At 37.7% G+C, this 22,244-nt stretch overlaps 1 protein-coding gene across 1 annotated transcript in view; it reads right to left on the bottom strand.

Moving 5' to 3' along the window:
* The window catches only part of wscd1 (WSC domain containing 1), a 68,673-nt gene that overhangs the window by 30,517 nt on the left and 15,912 nt on the right, over positions 1-22,244 (bottom strand). Inside the window, 1 exon segment of the mRNA NM_001078907.1 lies at positions 14,815-14,930. Coding sequence (NP_001072375.1) covers positions 14,815-14,930 — 116 coding nt within the window.

Below are 22,244 nucleotides of genomic sequence, written 5' to 3' on the forward strand. Positions count from 1 at the left end.
GTCTTATGGTCCCTAACCACCTAGTGCAAGCTATGATGCCATGCTGCTAACGTCTGTAAGGCAGCAGCTGATGAACCACAAATGCAGATTTAGGTATTTTGAGGTGGGCTGCTTGCCAGACGGCACTACAGTGGTACTGTGTCCGTATAACATAAGTAACGTCAAACAGAAGCTGCCATTTTAAATAATATTACGTTTCTGTTTTTACTGCGAGTAAAATAGAGTAACAGTGGCTATCCTTCTTCTACACAACGGAATTATTCATAAACGCGTGGCATGTTATATTTCAGTAATTCAAACACGTGCACATTATTAGCAAAATAGGATTTCATACTTTGACTTACCTAATAAATTATTTAATACGGATGAAATACCAGGTGGAAAGCTTTCTTACATTTAGTAACTAATCAGTGGGTAGTGGCTATGGGTTAACTGACCTAGAATATACATAATGTCGAGATAGATGATAGATAGATAGAGAGATAGACAGACAAGCAATGGCTAGACTGTTGTTGTCAGTGGCTGTATAAGTCCAAGTATCATTAAACTAAGCAAATTCTGTACTTTGAAATTGCCTAGCAAAATATAGTTGAAGCATATAGATTCCACAAAAGCGGTCATCATCTACTCACGCAGAGGGCTTGTTAAGTAAAATAATACTTATGCAGTGCTGGAAAAGAGCTAATTATTCTGATTTTATGCCACTGTATGATTACAGTGTAATATATTCACACTTGACTTTGTCCCAGATTTTTTTCCCTTAATCAAAAATGTAATTTGCTGAAACTACACTGTATTTGAAAGGACACTGCCAGAACAATCCCATCCAGCAAAGCAAAGCACAAAAATGCAAATGACAAAAGAGCAGGGTAAATGGGTCATAAGATCATTGTGCTTTCGTTCCAAGCCATAGAATATTAATAATTAGTATTTATGATATCTTTCAAACTACAAGTATAGAAAACACACCATGCATGCTGATACCAACAACAAGTTAAAAATAAAGAAAAAAATATATATATATATATATATATCCACAGTCTCACACATTTCTTTATTTTCACACTGTAAACCATAAGCAGGATTTTTATTGGCATTATTTTGCAGTTTAACATAAAATGTCTCATTGAGAGAAGCTGCTAAAACTGAGAAAAATAACAAAAATAAGACCTCTCCTACATGAATAAACACTAACAAAAAATTTTTTATGCACAGGGATATTTTTCCTGGTCTGTACTATGCTTTAACTGAACTGCAAACAGACACTTTTAATGGGGCATATTTATCAAAAATCTAATTGGAGTTTCTTCTGAATTTGAAAAAAAAGTGCAACAGGTTTCCCGAAACATCGAAAAGTCAGCATTTATTAAAGGAGAAGGAAAGGTAAAAACTTAGCTTTATCATAAAGGTCTATGTAAATACGGCCATAAGCACTCACATCACTCCCATGTTCCACCATAACTTGGGTCAATTCTAGGCTATATTGTGTCCCAAGCAAAGTTAAATTGTTGCTTTTTAGTACATGCAATAAAGTAACTTACAGCAATATACATTTAAGGAGTGATTTATCAATGATCGAGATTGACTTTTTTCTCAATTCAAGTTTTTTGTGCTTAAAAAAACTCAAATTTTTTAAGTTATGGTTCAAAAACTGAAATGTCTGGTATTTAAAAACCCTGAAAACTCAAAAGTAGAAATTAGCCATTTAAATGCTTGCGAGTTATCATAGAAGTCAATGGGAGATATTATAGGCAAAGTCCAGCCATATTTTCAAACTCAAACTTTTTTAAAGAAAAAAGAAAGGTAAAAACTAAGTAAGCTTTATCAGAAAGGTCTATGTAAATACAGCCATAAGCACTCACAGAAACGCTGCACTGACTTCTCTGTCAAAAGATTTCTTGTGTCTGTAATTCATGTGCCAGAGACACGCAGCTCTCTGCTCTCTCCCCTCTCCTGCTCCCCCCTCCCTCAAGAATGCTAAGAACTCACTCCCCCCCTCCCTTAGGAATGTTGATCTCAGCCAATCAGCAGGAAGCTGACTCATAGTCTAACAAACTGAGCATGTTCACTTGGTCTTGGTCTCAGTGCAAGAGTGAGGCATTATGGGAACTTTCTTTACACAGCTCAGCGTTTTTTCTTCCTGTTTGGCTTCTGATCATCTGAACGGGAGAAATATGGGGAGACTTAAGGGCACTATTGAGAGAACTGAAGGTATGCCTGCAGCTTGAGATTAACTCTTTTTTGGCCTTCCCTTCACCTTTAAACTCAAAAAAATAATTTATTTTTTATTTGAATGAGTTTTCCTTCTTAATTAATAAGTGACCATTTAATATGTGAGTTTATTTGATTCAGAAAATAAACTTGAATTCACAAACTCAAAAATTGATAAATAAGTCCATTAAAGGAGAAGGAAAGGTAAAAACTAAGTAAGCTTTATCAAGGTCTATTTCCATTGTGTAAACATTTTCTTTAGTATTAGACTTCTTCTCTCCCCCCTCCCATAAAAATTCACTCCCCCTCCTATCAGAATGTGTGATCTGAGCTACCAACAGCCAGAGCTACAGCACGGAAGTTACAGAGACCAAGCTAAAATGGCAGCTGCTATCTTAAGCAAACAGAGGGAGCTTCTAGGGCTGTTTATTCAGGTATGCAGAATAAATTTAGTGTTCTAGGTGGCACTAATGTGGCTAATCTATTGACAGTAAAATGCCAAAATGCCTTTCCTTCTCATTTAATAGTTTGAATGGACCTTTCTCGCAAAAGCCAACACAACAAGCTCACGCAATCCTCACTAATCATGATAATCCTGTTAATTACAGTTTTAGTTTATATTTCCTGTAAATTCAGCATCCCCAGATGAGTTATTAAACCACAGCTACAAATAAGTAGAAATTCTAATAATGATACTTTTGCTCCCATAGAGAAATAAACCTATACCTCAACAATACAACTAGTTCCCTCCAGAAAAAGAGAACATATATAGATGCAATTCACACCAGACTGAAGTATAGCCAATGTCCTATAGGTTTACTCATATAAAGGCAAGCACTTATATACAAACATGTTGCCTTATACAAAACAGATGATATACAGGTCTTCTGCAGGACGAGTTGAGGATATAAGAAACAATGAAATCAGTTACTCCAACTGCATTTTCTACTGGGCAAAAATTCTTGTATGTCTTCAGGTTTGTATCTAATGAGTAACAAACATTACTGATCATAAGTAGAACATGTGGCATTTAGAACAAATATAAAAACTCATATCTGAATTTCATAAAAAATATCTGTTGCACTCATAAATGCTGAGGATCAAATGCATATGGAACCAGAGTGCAATTTTTATAGAGACGTTGAAAAAAAGCATAAGCATCAGCTGTGAGCTGAAATAAAAGGTAACTGACAGTCTATAAAGCACATCACAAATAATTGGTTACAAAATGCTGGTACACGTGTACCTAACTATTCTGAATGAAACAATACCTTACACAGTTCCAAGAACAAAAATCAAACCTTTATATTGTCTAAAAAAGATTCAGATTAGATTGCAATGGATCATAAAGACAGTTTGTATCATTAAATTCCAGATGATTTGAAATGTAATCAACAATAAAAGGTGACTGTAGATCGATCTGTACATCATACATTGACCTCACGTTGTACTAATTCAAGGGTAATCAATTTTATTCACTCACGACTGATCTTAACCAACCATTCCAGTGAGAAACATCAACTGGAGCTGAAGATCTAATAAACGAGTATGGGATCTGTTATCCAGAATCATTGGCATCTGGTGTTTTCCAGATAAGGGATCTTTTCATAATTTTAATTACCATACCATAATTCAACTAAAAATAATTGAAACAGTAAATAAACGCAATAGGATTGTTTTGCCACCAATAAGGATTCCTGCAGCTTAGTTACCATCAAGTACAAGGTACTGTTTTATTATTACAGAGATAAAGGGAAACATTTTAAAGGATAGGGAAACATTAAAAGTTAAGCACCCTAATTGTAATCACCTAATACCCTGTTAACTACCCTGGCCCGGGGTATTTCTGCAGAAGTTCTTATGGGCAATTTTTCTTCTCTGCACGGGCATGTACATGTGAAAAAGAATAATCTGAGGAAGATGGCGCCAGGATTCTGCTGCAGAAATACCCTGGGTTGGTGAAGATTTTAGAGAATAGGAACACAGGAGCATAACATTTTGGCACCTCCTTCCTTGGATTTCAAGAAAAATTCTAAAATAATATAATAACTGCCCTACCCTGTCTGATGTCCATGTCTGATGTCATTGACAAAGCTGCTATGCTTGTAGCTGTGTCACAGTTTGACAGCTTGCCTTAAAGGAGAACTAAACCCTAAGTATAAATATGGCTAAAAAACTTACTTTAACAGCCTAAAGTTTTAGCATCTCAATAGCAGCAATGATCCAGGTCTTTACAGTTGTTACAGGAGCTCCCCACCTTGGGAAGTGTTTGCAACGCTCTAAGCAACTGTTATGAAGCTAAGCTTAGGCGTTGTCGCAAATTATCAAGCAGAAAATGAGATTGGCCTTTAATAGAAGCTGATGTTACAGGGATGATTATTTAATTCTGATGCTAATTGCACTGGTTTCAAAGCTACCATGTAATGTGAATCTGAATAAATTACTAATCTGCCATGTATTGAGACATTTATATTTTGTATATACAGTATACTGTCATTCCATTCATGGTGTCTATGGCCAAAAATGCTAGATCAAAATAAAAATAAAATCTTAATTATATAAAAAACTGTAAATACAAATCATAAAGGCTATTGGTTAAACAGGTCTATGAAACATTATTGGGGGAATGTAATATGCATGGTTAATGGAAAAAAAATGTTGCAATGGGACCAAAATGATGCTTTATGACAAATTTTGCATTTGCACAAATGCTTTAGCGAACCCACTGCATTTCTTGCAACAGAAGGTATGCATTTGGGAATTCTTTCATTTGCGCACAGGCACAGTGAATGTAATAAAACTTCTTAATGAAAAAGTCGCAGTCACAATTACGCCATCTTAAAGCAGGTGTTAAACATTTGCAATGTAATAAATGTTTCGTGAACAGTATTACATTGAGAACAGCGCTAAATACTCGCAACAATGCATTTTGATGCAATGATTTTTATTACAACCCCCTTAACAGGTACTTAATTAATTTCTTTTTATAACTGAAGAAGCACCTAAGAAAGAGGTATATGGATAGGCAATTGAGGGATACTTGTAATTTCTTGAAGGCCATCTATGTATAGTCTTTCTATTATATAGTCAACATAATCAAAATTCATTGTATTTCCTCAATGCTATTTTGCACAGTCCCCCACAAGATCCAATCAGTTCATCAAAATGAAAAATGAAGATATTATAATCTGTATGACAGTTATGCACAAGGTAATGTCTTCATTCAAGTACCTTATTAAACTCAAAAAAGGGTCACTGCAATGCCGCTATATAAATAAATGATAATAATGATGAAAATAAAGCTCTGTCACTATGCAGTTTGTACAACACTGTGCAGGCATGTAACATTTTAAACAGCTATCGCGGACACTGACGTTTTGCTGTCATTACCAATACCCAGCTTAAAAATTTTAACTGATGCAAAACCGAGGACAAATGGGGCTTATTTATCAACACTGAGCAAATTTGAACAATTAATGCAACTATTTCATTGGTTGTCATGGGTTAATACCCATGGGCCAATTTGCCCAGTGTTGATAAATGAGGTGGCACTTTGTTTTTGATGAAATTATTGTATTTTTAATGGTAAAGCAGCCCAACAAAATAGATCAGACTCTTCACCGAGCGCTTGAAATCAGGATGTCTAGGGGCTGTACGTATGGCACTAAAAATACAGTGATTATGGAGCACTGCACTTCTGCATCAGGTAAAATCTTCATGGAGGAGTCCATTTGTGCTAAACAGGAAAAGTAAACTGTGGGATTAAAGTTCTTTATAGTGCTTTCATGCATTTTGTTGTGTACCACTAGAGGGAGCTGTATGCCTAAATGTTAGCTCAGCTACAATGTGTTATCTAGCTTGGCTTTCTGCTTGTTCTCTATGGTTAGATATACTTCCTACTTGCAATGTCTGTATATAGTTTGCCATGTTGGAGCTCTAATAAACAAGTTGTTTAAGCATTACCATTGAGTCCTGCACAACTCCACTGTGAACCCAACACTTTTTGTGGCGACGAGGATTAGAACTCTGCTGTCTGGACAGAGCAGCAGAATAGGAAAAGAGAACTCACAGGACAAACTTCAGATCCACTGCAGACATGGCTACCCTGGGACACATGGAGGAATTTGATGTAAGTGACCCTTCTTCTTGGGACTCATATGCAGAGAGACTTTCCTACTTCCTAGAAGCAAACACTATAGCTAACCCTGAGCAAAAGAGGGCAGTGCTGCTGACTGTCTGTGGGCCTAAAACATTTGCAGTCATTCGCTCACTCACTGCCCCGGCCTCTCCAAAAACAAAGACTTATGAGGAGTTACTAGCAATGTTAAAGGCACATTTTTCTCCAACACCATCTGTCATTATACAGAGATTTCACTTCCACAAAAGAAACCAAAGAGCAGATGAAACAATTTCTACCTATATTGCAGAATTACGGCACATAGCAGAGCATTGCCAGTTTGGAGAGTTCCTAAATGATATGCTGAGAGATCAGTTAGTCTGTGGGATTCAGAATGAGGCCTTGCAGCGCCGGCTTCTCGCTGAGCCTAACCTGACACTGGCAGCTGCGCAGGAGAAGGCCTTGGCTGCAGAAACTGCACTTTTACACACTAAGGCAATTCATCATACAGCAACCAGTGTGCACACCATATCCTCCAAACAGGCAGATGACATTCAATTTCAAAACAACAAACCAAAAGACTATCTTGCAACAAATGCATCACCATTTACACCATGTATTGGATGTGGTGGTCAGCACAGACGCTCTGTATGCCCTTTTAAGAATGCTGTTTGTCATTACTGCAAAAAGAAAGGCCATGTAATACGTGTTTGCAAAGCAAGGGTTAATCAGGAAAAACAAAGCGATAATGCAAAGTTTTCACATAAAAATTTACCAACAAATAAAGGGGCAGCCACTGGAACAGAGGTCAACCAGCTGTATCATATCCAACATGTCAACAGTAAGGGCCCCGTAAACTCTGAAATTACTGCAAATGTTTTTATACATGGCTATCGGTGTGAAATGGAGATTGACTCAGGAGCCGCATTTACCATAATAAGCTCTGAATTATTTGATAAACTGTTCCCTCACAATCCTCCCACATTATCAAAGCCAGGGTGCACACTCCGTGACTATAATGGACAGTCTGTTGAGCTTCTTGGAAGTTGTGATGTGAGTGTTCAGTACAACACATTCAGCGGAATGTTACCCCTGATTGTTGCCAAAGGTACTCAAAAAAGCCTTTTGGGAAGGAACTGGTTCTCTCCATTAAAAATCAGCATCCAAGGCATCCATGTTGTCACTGGGGGATCAGTAAAGAAGGTCATTGAGGAATTTCCACAAGTTTTTGCAAATGAACTAGGCACTTACAAGGGTCCACCTGTGTCACTTAGATTAGACCCTGCAATCTCACCCATACACATGAAAGCCAGATCTGTGCCATATGCTTTACGTCCAAAAATTGAAGCTGAACTTGAACGTCTCACAGCACAAGGGGTCTTTGAGCCAGTGACACACACACAATGGGCAACCCCAATTGTGCCAGTTCTTAAGCCTAATGGTGATGTGAGACTCTGTGGAGACTATAAATGCACAGTAAATAAAGCTCTTAATCAGCATCCATATCCTGTGCCTGCTGTGAATCAACTGTTATCCACACTAGCTGGTGGCAAGGTTTTTGCAAAACTTGATCTTGCCCAGGCATACCAACAGTTGTTGGTGGATGAAGCTTCTGCAGATGCCCAGACTATTATTACCCATCGGGGTGCATTCAGGGTAAAGCGCCTCCAGTTTGGAATTTCAACTGCACCAGGAATATTCCAGCACTTTATGGAAACCTTGCTATCCAGCATTCCTGGTGTTGTCCCATATTTTGATGATGTTCTACTAATGGGGCCATCTGAAAGTATACTGGCTGACCGCCTTAGAGAAGTACTATCTCGTTTTGATTCATCAGGCATTCGTTTAAAAAAAGAAAAGTGTGAGATTGGAGCTACCAGCGTAAACTTCTTGGGGTACCGTATAGATGCTTCAGGCATTCGTCCTACAGAAAGTAAAGTGAAAGCTATCCATGATGCACCTGAACCAAAATCTAAACAAGAACTTCAAGCATTCCTTGGGTTGCTCAATTTCTATCACAGCTTCCTTGCTCACAAGGCAACAGTGGCAGAGCCTCTTCATCGCTTGCTTGACAAAGGGGTCCCATGGAATTGGACTCCTAAACATTCAGAGGCCTTCTGCAAAGTTAAACAGTTGCTGACATCTGATTCTCTTCTTGTCCATTATGATGAAGATCGGCCATTAATACTTACTACAGATGCATCTCCTTATGGTGTTGGCGCTGTTCTTAGCCACATTCTCCCAAATGGTAAAGAGGCACCAGTTGCTTATTACTCTAGGACAATGACATCAGCAGAGAGGAACTATGCACAAATTGATAAAGAAGCATTAGCTATCATAGCTGGTGTTAAGAAGTTTCATAATTACCTCTATGGACATACATTTGAAATCCACACTGATCATAAACCATTACTGGGTTTGCTCTCAAAAGACAGTCCTACTCCTAATGTTATGTCACCTCGAATGCTCAGATGGAGTATCATGCTAAGTGCTTATGATTACACTCTTCTTTATAAACCTGGAAAATCAATCTTAAATGCTGATGCTTTGAGTCGCTTGCCTTTACAGATCCCAGACTGCTCACTACCCCCTTTACTTGAAGTACTTATGCTGGAATCCCTCCCTGATTCTCCACTGGAAGCTACTGAGATTGCTCATATGACTGCAAAGGATCCAATCCTTTCTCGTGTTCTCAACTGGGTGTGGAGGGGATGGCCAAATGAAAAGTTGTCTGAAGAGTTCAGACCATATACAAACCGTCAACATGAACTATCTGCACATAAAGGGTGTTTATTATGGGGAAGCCGAGTAGTCATTCCTCAAAGAGGACGCAAATTTGTCCTAGATATGCTACATGCAGCCCACCCAGGAATCGTGCGCATGAAAGCTCTCGCAAGGAGTTATGTTTGGTGGCCCAGAATTGACACAGACATAGAGGAGGCCGTACATCTGTGTGTCACTTGCCAGCACTCTCGTCACAGCCCCCCTGCAGCTCCAGTGTTTCCTTGGGAGATTACAAAAAAGCCTTGGTCTAGACTTCATATTGATTTTGCTGGACCATTCCAGGGGAAGAACTTTCTTGTAGTGGTAGACTCTTTCTCAAAATGGTTAGAGGTCATCCTAGTGTCATCTCAGACATCAGCTGTGACAATTTCAGCCCTACGTCATCTGTTTGCAACACACGGAATACCAGATGTTATTGTATCAGACAATGGGACTGCTTTTACTTCTGAGGAGTTTAAGACCTTTACCAATAACAACTTAATAAGGGCAGTAACCATTGCTCCACGTCGACCTCAAGGAAATGGACAAGCTGAAAGAATGGTTCAAACTGCGAAGGATGCACTCAGAAGGATTACTAATGGGGACTGGTCAACAAGACTTGCACGATTCCTTATAGCTCAGCATGTTACCCCATGTCCTACCACAGGTGTCAGCCCTGCTGAGCTTCTGATGGGGCGGCGCCTTAAAACATGTCTTGATCGTCTTAATCCAGATCTAACTGATGATGTAGAAAGGAAACAGCAACAAAGCCTGGATTCAGCCCTATCCTCTAAGACTCTGCGTACATTTGCTTCTAATGATCCAGTGTATGCCAGGAATTATGGGGCTGGTCCAAAGTGGGTCCCTGCAGTAATAACTGAAGTTACTGGACCTGTGTCATACAAGGTACATTGTGATGATGGGCAAGAGTGGCACCGTCATGTTGATCAGTTGCGGAGGCATGTTCAGCCAAGTAACAGTACCTTAATGGAGAACATGGGTTGTCCCAAGGTGGTTCCTAGTGACTCTCTTCCAGATGAAATGGCTACCCCATGCAGCCAAGGGACCAATGAAACCAGTATTCCACCAGGAAATGACTCTGATCCAATAGAGAACTGTGATAACTCCTCCCAAGATGTCTCTTGTGGTCAGACTTCTGGTTATGAACGGCCACAACGCAACAGGGTGCCTCCAAAGTGGATGGACGATTATGTAAGCTAGGGGGGAGGAGTGTTGTGTACCACTAGAGGGAGCTGTATGCCTAAATGTTAGCTCAGCTACAATGTGTTATCTAGCTTGGCTTTCTGCTTGTTCTCTATGGTTAGATATACTTCCTACTTGCAATGTCTGTATATAGTTTGCCATGTTGGAGCTCTAATAAACAAGTTGTTTAAGCATTACCATTGAGTCCTGCACAACTCCACTGTGAACCCAACACATTTATTCCTCTGTCTTTGTATTATCATGGTGGAATCCAGTAATGTGAGTATTTAATTCTATGCATGTTTTAATTATATCAGTCTACCATTATTATTAATGTGTATTATGGTTGTTGGGGAGAAATGTGAAAGGTGGGAGAAATGAGTGTGTGTGTTTTTCTTTGGGGAAAAGATGGTTTTATTAACAAAATAAAATCAGTAAGCTGAGAGTTAAATACTGGAGAGCTGTGTTTCATTCCACTGGTGGGAAAAGAGTAAAAAAGGTTCACCAGGGGACTGGGCTGCACTTTGCACAAAGTTGGAATTATAAGCACTGACCTACATGGTAGATCTATTCATTAAAAATGAAAACATTCAAGTTTGGCCTTTATATAGCCAATTGAGATATGCAGTTTCACGTAAATGCCTGTCTGGAATATTTCTACAGTATTTTTGTATATTCTTTGTAAATAAATAAACTCTGTAAGGGTCATTTGCTACCTCTAGTGCAGTGTGCACAGTGCAGTTTCAGAAACAATTCACCATGGACTTAATGACACATGCCACAACTATAAAGAAGTGCAGCAGTGTGTCAATGTGTGTCCATTTTAAAGCGGCTGAATTTATAAATAATCTGTAATGTATTCTAAATCTCTGCCAGTAATATTACTAGGTACCCAGTAGCACTACTGGGTAATATAGTAATATTGGTTCTCGTTATAGAGTGCTAAAATTTGTAATTGGATATGTTAAGCACTAAGGCAACCAGCTTCGGTATTATGAGGCAAATATATTGCTACTTTATCATTGGGTTTAAATATATTTCTTCCTGTCTCCCAAATAATGACTCCAACTTCTTCAAAGCAGCTCACATCATGCCTGGCTGGGCTTAGTTTTGCTATGTTGGCACTGGTGTCAGCATGCTCCCATTGTGCTCACAAGATGTGATTTCCTCTGCCACTGCATAACAAAGTAGCCCTGTCAAGCTAGTGGTAGCGGAAGATAAATGACAGGGAACAGCCTCCTTTAGATTTTTTTTTTATCCACCAAAAACTGAATTACTTCATAGCTTATCATATTGCTGCCCGTTAATGTAAACTAGCGTTTCTTATTTAAAATAATAAATTACAATTACCCCCATCATAATTTTCCAAAACTGAACTGTTCCTATTTTAAAAACATTGAAACAAAAAACTGAATGCAAATGAAAAAGAGAAACAAAGTTTCGATCATTCCTTAGAATATTAAAATGCACCATGGGTTGGAATAATGAGTATGCCTGAACTTGTTTGTTTTTCTCATAATGAATAAAGCAAGTTAGATGTATGACCTTCATTTCATATAGAACAAGCTTGCACATATTTATTTTGTAAGGATTAAAGGACAAGTCAACCTAAAATGTAATTTTAATAAAAGCAAACTGTTTTTGGGAATTTTTCGATTTTGGGAATTTCAGAGTGTTTTTTACAACAAATATACTTATTTAAAACTTGAATGTTTGCTTATTTATTAAAGAAATCAGAAAACACTCAATTGAATAATACCATGGAAAAAAACTCAATACTTCAAATGTGAGTCTATGAAGATTTTCATTCATCCAGGTCATGGTATATCTAGTATAAATAAATTTAAAGCAACTGGACTCTTCACACATCCATTCATGCAACTCTAACAAGTAACACCTGTTTTGAAGAGTTGCATGATACTTTGGTAATCCTCTCAATGTAACTCCACAGCATTCACACCTCTGTGAGTTTCAGATGTCACCTCTCTGAAGAGTTACAAAGTGCCATTGTGATTGGATTAGTGGAAGAGTTTATATGCTGAGGACTTCCCATACCAGTCAGTTGAACTGAAGAAGCTGCTCGGATGAGTAGTGAAACGTCTTCAATGATTACCAAACAAGTCCAGTTGCTTTAAATTTATTTATACTAGATACTTCAAATGTGAGTTTACAAGCTTAAAAAAACTCGAATTGAAAAGTGGCTTGAATTTTGCCTATGACAACTCCCATTGACTACATAAAAGGTTTTCAGATTTTTCAATAAATACTGAACATTTTCGTTTTTAAACCATAATTCAAATTTTGGGAGTTCGAGCACAAAAAGAAATTCAAATTGTGGAAAAAAAATGTATTCAAGCATTTATAAATCACCCCCTTATTGTTATATCAATCAGCACCCACATATATTGCTCTGTGGTCAGCAGTGACAATAAGCACAGCCTGATATGCCAACACAGCAACACATACAGTTATGTCCTGGCATGCATGAAATTATACAAAGTCAAACACCTACACACACAGCTGGATTTTAGCAGGAACCTTTAGGAAAACCACACTCTGCAAGCTAAAATAATCAGACGTACACTCCAGATATTCTCAAAGCAATACATTTAGACCGCATTTGTCATGCTAGACTGATTCTAAATATATGAATGCGTTAAAATCATATGGTGCTCTGTGTATGCCAGAATAGGTAACTGTGCAACAGAGAAACATTTCTCCAATGTCCACTTCATAACTGATTAGACTCCTTATGTGCAATCATTGGGGAACCAAAATTCCATCTTTTATAATCCATTAACATAGGTAGGAGGTTGCATGTGCCCAACTCTGTACTAGCAGATCACCTTTCTTGTATGGAAGTTCTCTGGATTATAGTCTCCAGAGCCACTGTGTTTATTTAGAAGCCTTCAGGTATGCAAGGCATGCAAGGCATTGTCTTTAAGAGTATTTTATACAAGAATAGTCAATGATATATGAGGTAAATTATCATCTTCAAGCTTGAATGTGTCATAAACAATGTAAATTTAACCAGTTTGTATTATCAGTTTTTCATTGGGAAGATTCACTAAGAGAAAAGGCCAGAAAAAAGGCCAATGATTTAGCAGATACTGTTAGAAGTTAATATTACTTAAGACTTCTTTAATTAAACAATTAAAGGGGTTGTTCACATTTACAATTACTTTTAGTACGATGTAGAGAGTAATATTCTGAGACTATTCACAATTGGTCTTCATTTTTTATTATTTGTAGTTTTTTAGTTATTTCATTTTCAGTTTAGAAACTCTTTAGTTTGTAGTTTCAGCAGCTTATTTGGTTGCTAGGGTCCAAGTTACCTTAACAACCAGGGAGTGGTTTGGATGAGAGACTGGTATATGAATAGGAGAGGGCTTGAATAGAAAAGAGAGCTACAAAAAGTAACAATAACAATGAAACTGTAGCGTCAGAGAGCAATAGATTTCTGGCTGCTGAGGTCAGTGACCCCCATTTAAAACCTGCAAAGAGTTGGAAGAAGAAGGCAAATAATTCAAAAACTGCAACAAATAAATAATGAGGACCAATTGGAAAGTTGCTTAGAATTCTACAACATACTAAAAGTTAACTTAAAGGTAAACCACGCTTTTAAACTGGTGTACCATGGGGTGTATAGTGGGTGTTGTTTCCTGTAGCCCCCTATTGAGTATTTCACAGTATTCTTACTGTTATATTTCCTTTACTCATTAAATTATTTGTACACTGCGCTAAACATCTGAAACATTTTACATAATTATTTCCATGCTATTTTCTGTAGTTCAGCATTTACTGAGCTCAAAAAGATGTAAAGAAAAACCTGCCCAGATAAACAGCAAACGGTTATTTGATTTTCTTCTCACTTACTAAAATACCGCAAACTACTATGCAAATGCCCACGAAATGGAATGCAAAAGTATGGTTTGATATGCAGCTCCATCACTACTGAAGCCTACATGATTAGCAGATGTTGTGCATGCACAAAGACTCGACAAGCACAATTCAAGAAAGGTGTTTAGAAAATGGCAAATTAAACATCATATAAGTATACACTAAAAGTTAAAACTAGAAAACGAAGAAACACATTATTACAAGATTTCTATAACTGTAATATTATAGAGGAGTTTAATGAAAACAGAAAATGAAGCTTTGTAAAGATATTCCAGCTAATTGAACAATTCTAGCTGATGTTTCATATCAAACTACAAGAAAGGCACTAATAATATCTACAATATTGTTCTCCCTACCTTTTCTTAATCTTATTTCCTTAACTGCTAGCATACCTTTTAGGTATACTGAATGTATATGTAATTTTTAAGTTATATGCAGTAAACAAAGGTGTAAAAATGATTATAGTTGCATTAATAGAAAACAAAATATCAAATTGATAAATGAATTGAGATAAAGTTTGTAGGTAGGTATCAGACCCATGATCCCAGCCCATCAATGGTATTCAATGTAGGTTTAGAACAATCAGTGAGAATAAAGATATTAAAAACACCATCTCTTACTTTATCAGAGCAGAATTCTGAGCACATTTCAACAGTAAGATTTGGAAATGAGACAGGAAAAATCCTTGTTACATTTTCTGGGGCTCTGAAGCATCCTCGGTAGGTAACATTCCTCCCTGCAGTGAGATGAAAGGTAATGCAACATGAGAAAAAGACTCAGGAACACAGCTTAAGTGTCTGAACAATGTAAGTCTTATTATTTATCTACTAAAAAATCAAAGATCTGTCTATGGTTTCTTGTTCTTAAAAAGCCATGTTTAGAACAAGCAATAGATCAACAATCAGCAAACGTACACAGTTGATCTTAAGTACAAAAAGACAGCTGTCTACCATGATCAACTCTTTCATGATCAATGACCAACATGCCTGTCCAATAAGACACTGAAGTCTTAAAGAACTTAAGAAACACATAATCACAGGATACTTCACTGCCTCACCAATTTCACAATTAAGAACCATTTGCATTACTTTCTGCAAAAAATGATTTTTCTCCAATTGAAAGGGGTAGTTCACTTTATACTATGGATGCACCAAACCAAGTTTTTCAGATTCGACTGAACCCCTGTATCCATCGTAAGGGATAGGGTCGAATATCGAACTGGGTTAAATGTGCACTTCCTTGTTCACTTGGCAACATCTAACCCTTATACCCTTAGTGGGGCTGCATAGGCAAATCCATAATAGAGAAGGACCTAGAGATGCAGCCAGCAAGTTCACATTTGGTGTCACCATGACCAAACACCAGTTTTTGAGTGTTAAATCCTGCCTCTAGATAGTGCTGGAGTGCAAAGACTTGCACTTGCAAAACACAAAAGAAAATGCCATAGACCATGCGCCACCTGTTGGAATTTTGGTTTTTTTTTTCCAGCGTTAACTGGAAGAGACATAAGGGTTGATTCACTAAAGGTCGATAAGCGTTATTGCATGCTTTTTTTTGCGTTAAAATTGACGCGAAAAAAACGTGCAATCCGTGTTATCGCATGTTTTAAGTCGCATATTGTGTGCGTTAAATAGCGCGCAACCGAATGCGTTAATTTTAACGCATTGCGTTAACTAGCGAATAGAAATAGTATTAACGTGTGGTTCACAAATACATATGAAGCGTTACGTGCTAAATATCGCATTGGTCTATGCGAAAATGAACACCTACTTGGGGCAGGCGGTAATTATAGAAAAGTACAGTTCATGAGCTTTTGGCAACACTATATGGACTTTGCAGTGGGATTCAAGTCTGTGTTGGCCCTAGAGTGATGCAGCCTCCAGTTTGCAGGGAAATGGTCATTTTCAGAACAGTAGTTTTCCGAAAGTAATGGCGTGTATTGCTAATATGGCGTGCGTTTTTTCACATACGGCGACAGTTTGTGCGTGCTGCATTAATTAGCGCGCGTTGCATTAAATACCGCACAAAATAGTCTTTGCGACTTAACTAAAGCAAACAGCATCGTGTCTAAATTAACGCAAGTAACCTTTTAGTGAATCGTGCGTTAAGTTGCGAAAAATAACGCATGCTATAAATAGCTCTCATTATAACGCACCTTAGTGAATCAACCCTATAACGTAATAACACGGTAAAGGAACTTGGCTGGATCTATAGGGGTACTTGTGAAAATGAATTAACTGAAGCAAGCAATGCCAGTCAGTAGCTGCAAGGGCAAGCAAGGCTTTAAACTGTATTAAAAGGGGGGAAAAGGAGAGGTTAACTATTCCCATTTATAAAGCACTGGAAGGGCCCCATCTAGAATATGCACTGCAGTTTTGGTCTCCAATGCTCAATGGATTTTACAAAATTAGGGCAGTTCTAAAGAAGGGCAACTTAGCTCATAAAAAGGTAAAGAAAATCTCAGTTATGAAGAAAGACTGGGTTTTTTTCATGAGAGAAGAGGTGCTTAAGGGGAGAGATAGTAACTATGTATAATTATATAATGGGACCATATAATAAAGTTTATTTGCTTTATTTACCAGTAGGTCCTTCTAGCAGACACAAGACTATCCATTCAAATTAGAAGAAAGGAGGTTCCATCTTAATATTCAGAAAGGGTTTTTAAACAGTGAGATCTATGAAGTTGTAAAATTGGCTTGCTGAATATACTGACAGGTATATACACCAGAGGCCACTCCTTTAGACTTAGGGATCTGAATTTCCATTTGAAGCAGCATAGGTATTTCCTCAGGTTTTGTAATGCTGTGATGCTGTGTGTAATGTGATGCTGTAATTGCAGATTCTATTAATGCCTTTAAGATTGGCTTAGATTATTTATTAAACAAGCATACTATCCAAGGATAGTATAGATATGGGTATATATGGTTATATATGTTAGTGTATAGATAAGTGTGTACTGTATAAGTATATGCATGTGGTTTGGAGGGGGTAAAACTAGATGGACATTGGGTTTTTTTAACCCAACATAACTATGTAACTATTGTCCTGGAAACATATAGCCTAAGGAAGTAGCCTAAGGCCAATCCATGAACTCACTGTGTCTTTGTGTGTATTTATCAGTTTATTCTCTTGTCTCATCTGCTTTACTATTATTAGATATTATGCATGCTAGGAAAAGCACTACTGATGTTATTCTTCAAGTCAAATGTACAGTATAAAAAAAACAGACCACAAAAATAATTTGTTTGAGCCTGTTTGTAGTCTGGAGAATTGTAAATAGTACAGCTGATTTTCACCTCTTGTCTATCTAGTTCAGGCTTTATGTATCTGCACCCATGTCCTTTACAAACTGAGGTCCCTGCAATAGTCTAATTGTCATTCATCAATCATAATTTAGGAGCACTATCCAAAATAATGTAACAAGAGCTGTGTCTATGCTACACTACATTGTGTTTAATGTTGCTAAAATGTCCCCCCCCCCCCCCTACACTGGGAAAAGTGCCAACACTTTCCATCAATTCTGACACATCTAATCTGGGTTTGTGTACCTGAGATAAATGATTTCAGAATACATAGCTGATGTTCTGTAACAAACTAGAGCTCTTTTTCTGAAAGAATAGAAGATGTCAGTGTTATTCCCAAGGGTTTCCTATATGTTTTCATGCTGGAAACAATGCCCTTAGGGAAAAACATGGCATTTTAAAAAGGCATACTTAGACTCAACCGCAATTTGTTTGTATTTCTCTCTATTGAAGGGTCAGTCTCATTAGCAATGATAACAAGCTTCATTCTATGACAGGTTCAAAAGTCATATACTGAAATAAGCAGAAAATACAAACAACTGTATTTTTCTGCATATTTGCCTACCCTGTGACCTGAATTCAAAATAAAGATTTGGTTTCACAGAGTGAAAGATTTAACCTTTTCAATACTCATTAAGGTTCATGTCTGAAAAAGGTACAGCTAAAAAGTGTTAGACTGGAGTTTGTATTGGTACTGTTCCAGAGTTGTCAAAGGAATTTGTGGTGACATTTGCATGAGTAGCTCTTCCTGATTTCTTTGTCCAAAATCCAGCAAACAATAACTTAATTTTTATTTTCTTCAATAAACATCCTTTCTGTGTTTGGATGCCTAATGCTTCATTTCCTCTGTACTAATTTTTACATGCTTTTTTTTAGCTATACAATAAATGTAGCTGGAGCTGTTGAGGATATCAGCTCTGAGGTTTTCCTCACATGGCCCAGATGCAAACACCTTTGTGAAGAGCATAGAACCAAGATGTTGTATAAGGGATTATTGCACAGTGTATAATAAAAAGCGCCTTAAAACGACAATTATTAGTAATGTATATCCGCCATAAATGTTGTTAACAAGGCATATATTTAAACAGAAACGTGAGGTGGTTAACTATGAAGAGGCATGTTGAGGTATAGACTTAAACCAGATGTGTAGTTAAGGCAATAAGCCAAGGTAAAGTATCTGATTATAAAGCATGCAAAAGGTTATCCATGCCTCTTTCCATGTGTTTCAGCATTTCTCATATAATTTCCCTTTATTAACCCAATTTTTGTCTACCCCCAACTATTTTCCCATTTACTTTTTACTTCTTTACTCCCCATCTTCCAGTTTTGTAACTATCTATAGACTATCTATAGACTATGTTACAATTGAACTATGTGTAGCTCAGCTCTTTATTCCGATTGTTTTGGTAAATAAAGCATTAATGTGAACAGAAACTAGGGGTATGATAGTTAAAGATGAATCGGCGTGTTAAGGTGTGGACTTTAACCAGATTCCTAGTTATGACAATAAACCAAGGTAAAGTATTTATAAAATATACATTTTTTATACTGTACTTCTTTCCATGTTTTTCAGTATTTCTCACATTCTTTCATTCCCTCCTTTAACCCAAGTATTAGTCTATCCCACCTAATTTTTACTTCTTACTTTTTTGGTCCCCATTTTCCGGTTTTGCCCTGAAGCATGTAATTAAAAATAACAATGACCTAACTAACATTAAGTTTTAAGGGAAAACAATCCTGCTTTTTTTCTTCTTGTTTTAAGAGCCTTAAAGAATGTTGAAGTATAAAAAGGTCCCGAAAAACCCTAGAGAGAAGAATTCGGGATAATAGATACTTAAAGGGGACATATACCATCATTTTTCAGAGTGCTTTAATGGATGTTTTTTAATGTAAAATAGAAGGAATTGGCTTTTTTTTGGTACATTTCAAGTGAAACTTTCATAAAATTGGCCAAAAACTGCTCTTATTATGCTCCTATCCTGGACTTCCGGTTTAAGACTCTGTACAGTTTGCTAAAGAGCCGCCGGCTCTCACAGCTTCATTACTGAGGGTTTGGGCTGTGAAGGGAGGGAGGTGCTTCTAGTGACGTCAGTTTGGCCGTTTGCAATCACCACGTACTTGCACATAGATCCGCACCGTCAATCAGCCACCTGCCAGCTACCTGCCCACCGCTGTGCCGTACCCTGCTCCCCCCTGAGAGACATTCCATCCTTCCCCCCCCCTCCACCCTGAGAGCCGTTCCACCCTTCTCCCCCGTGAGAGCTGCCCTGTCTGCTTCCCCTGAGAGCCGTTCGTAACTTCTGACAGCTGCCCCTGTGCTTCTTATAAGGAATGTTCGGCTCTGTGCTCCTTTCAGATAAAGAAGCACAGAGCCGAAAGTTCCTTATAAGAAGCACAGGGGCAGCTGTCAGAAGTTACGAACGGCTCTCAGGGGAAGCAGACAGGGCAGCTCTCACGGGGGAGAAGGAGGCTCTCGGGGGAAACAAAACAGAAAGACTCTGGGGGGGAGAAGGACAAAACGGCTGTCAGGGAAAGGAGGACACAATCAGCTGAGGGGGATGCAGGCAGGGGGACAAACTTCTTTTATTTATGTAAAAAAAGGTTAATAGTTTGCAGGGAGTTTTATGCACAATTTATTGCCATCAGCTGTGATATAAAGGGCCCTCCAGCAGGCCCCCATGAATAAACCTCTTTCCTATAAAGAAAGTTTTTATTTACCAGCTGGAGTGCCATCCAACTTTCATGCTTTCGTGTTATTCTCATTGAAAAAAGGCACGTCCTTACTGTCAGTGAAGCAAAACTAATACAGGGGCAGGACTTTCTGACTGTCACTCAGAAGTATGATCACTTCCTGAGGCAGCATGAGGACACGCCCAGTCCTCATTTCAGCTTAGACGCAGAGGAGAAAGGATCTCTCTGCAGCTTTAGTATAATTACATTTTTAACAGGTAAAATGTTTTTAAAACCTTGTTTTATAGATGCACTATACATTTTAGAGAAAGGGGAATATATTACCAAAAAATGAGTATGATGCAATATGTCACCTTTAATTCTTATTCTTAATAACAATAATAGTTCTTATTTTCTCAACAAAATATCCTTGTTCGCTTACCTTAAGGTAGATCACAATCACAAGACAGATCAATACAGAGAAAAAAACAAACTTTGTTTTTATTTTCTGCTTACTTTGTTAGTATACGACTTATTGAACCCTAAACAGCATAAAGCTTGTTATAATTGCAAATCAGATGACCCTTCACTGGAAAGGACAAACAAACATATTGCAAATGAACTACTCTGTGTTTTGTCAAATGCTTTGTGCATGTTTTATTAGGTTTATCTGGTTTTCTGGTTATGGACTAGAACACTGCAAAGTGCTGCACTCTATGAAGCAACTCAGATCTCAAGTTTACTTTGTATGGGAAATAAATATGACTTCTTAAAAAAACTTTATAGACAGTGAATTGTGTGTAGTCTCTGGGCCAACATACAGTAATGACCAAAATGAAAAATGATTCCATAGTAACAATTATGATTCCCACATTTATAAGGTAGGTAACATGCCATCATGCTCACAGTCAAATATGTAGAAAAGAAGGCTTGAAGGAAGAGCGACACCAAAATAATGGTGTAATTAAAGTATATTGTAATGTTGCTCTGACGAGTAAAACTGAAATGCTACTATAGTTTAAATAAATAAGCTGTTGTGTTGCCATAGAGGTAGTTCAGACTGAAAAAGGAGAAATAGCACAGGTTATAGAGCAGATAAGCTTTGTCGTTTACAATGAGTTTCGATTACTATTTAAAAACTAAACCCATTATATTCTACAAAGATTTTCTGCTACCTTCTATTTAATCTGTATCATGTAGCATTAAAGGTGTATCTACAAACCGGATTCCAAAAAAGTTGGGACACTAAACAAATTGTGAATAAAAACTGAACGCAATGATGTGGAGGTGCCAACTTCTAATATTTTATTCAGAATAGAACATAAATCATGGAACAAAAGTTTAAACTGAGAAAATGTACCATTTTAAGGGAAAAATATGTTGATTCAGAATTTCATGGTGTCAACAAATCCCAAAAAAGTTGGGACAAGTAGCAATAAGAGGCTGGAAAAAGTAAATTTGAGCATAACGAAGAGCTGGAAGACCAAATAACACTAATTAGGTCAATTGGCAACATGATTGGGTATAAAAAGAGCTTCTCAGAGTGGCAGTGTCTCTCAGAAGCCAAGATGGGTAGAGGATCACCAATTCCCACAATGTTGCGCAGAAAGATAGTGGAGCAATATCAGAAAGGTGTTACCCAGCGAAAAATTGCAAAGATTTTGCATCTATCATCATCAACTGTGCATAACATCATCCGAAGATTCAGAGAATCTGGAACAATCTCTGTGCGTAAGAAAACCATACTGGATGCCCGTGATCTCCGGGCCCTTAAACGGCACTGCACCACAAACAGGAATGCTACTGTAAAGGAAATCACAGAATGGGCTCAGGAATACTTCCAGAAACCATTGTCAGTGAACACAATCCACCGTGTCATCCGCCGTTGCCAGCTGAAACTCTACAGTGCAAAGAAGAAGCCATTTCTAAGCAAGATCCACAAGCTCAGGCGTTTTCACTGGGCCAGGGATCATTTAAAATGGAGTGTGGCAAAATGGAAGACTGTTCTGTGGTCAGACGAGTCACAATTCGAAGTTCTTTTTGGAAATCTGGGACGCCATGTCATCCGGACCAAAGAG

The sequence above is a fragment of the Xenopus tropicalis genome, chromosome 2 (assembly GCF_000004195.4).
Source record: "Xenopus tropicalis strain Nigerian chromosome 2, UCB_Xtro_10.0, whole genome shotgun sequence".
Taxonomy (NCBI): domain Eukaryota; kingdom Metazoa; phylum Chordata; class Amphibia; order Anura; family Pipidae; genus Xenopus; species Xenopus tropicalis.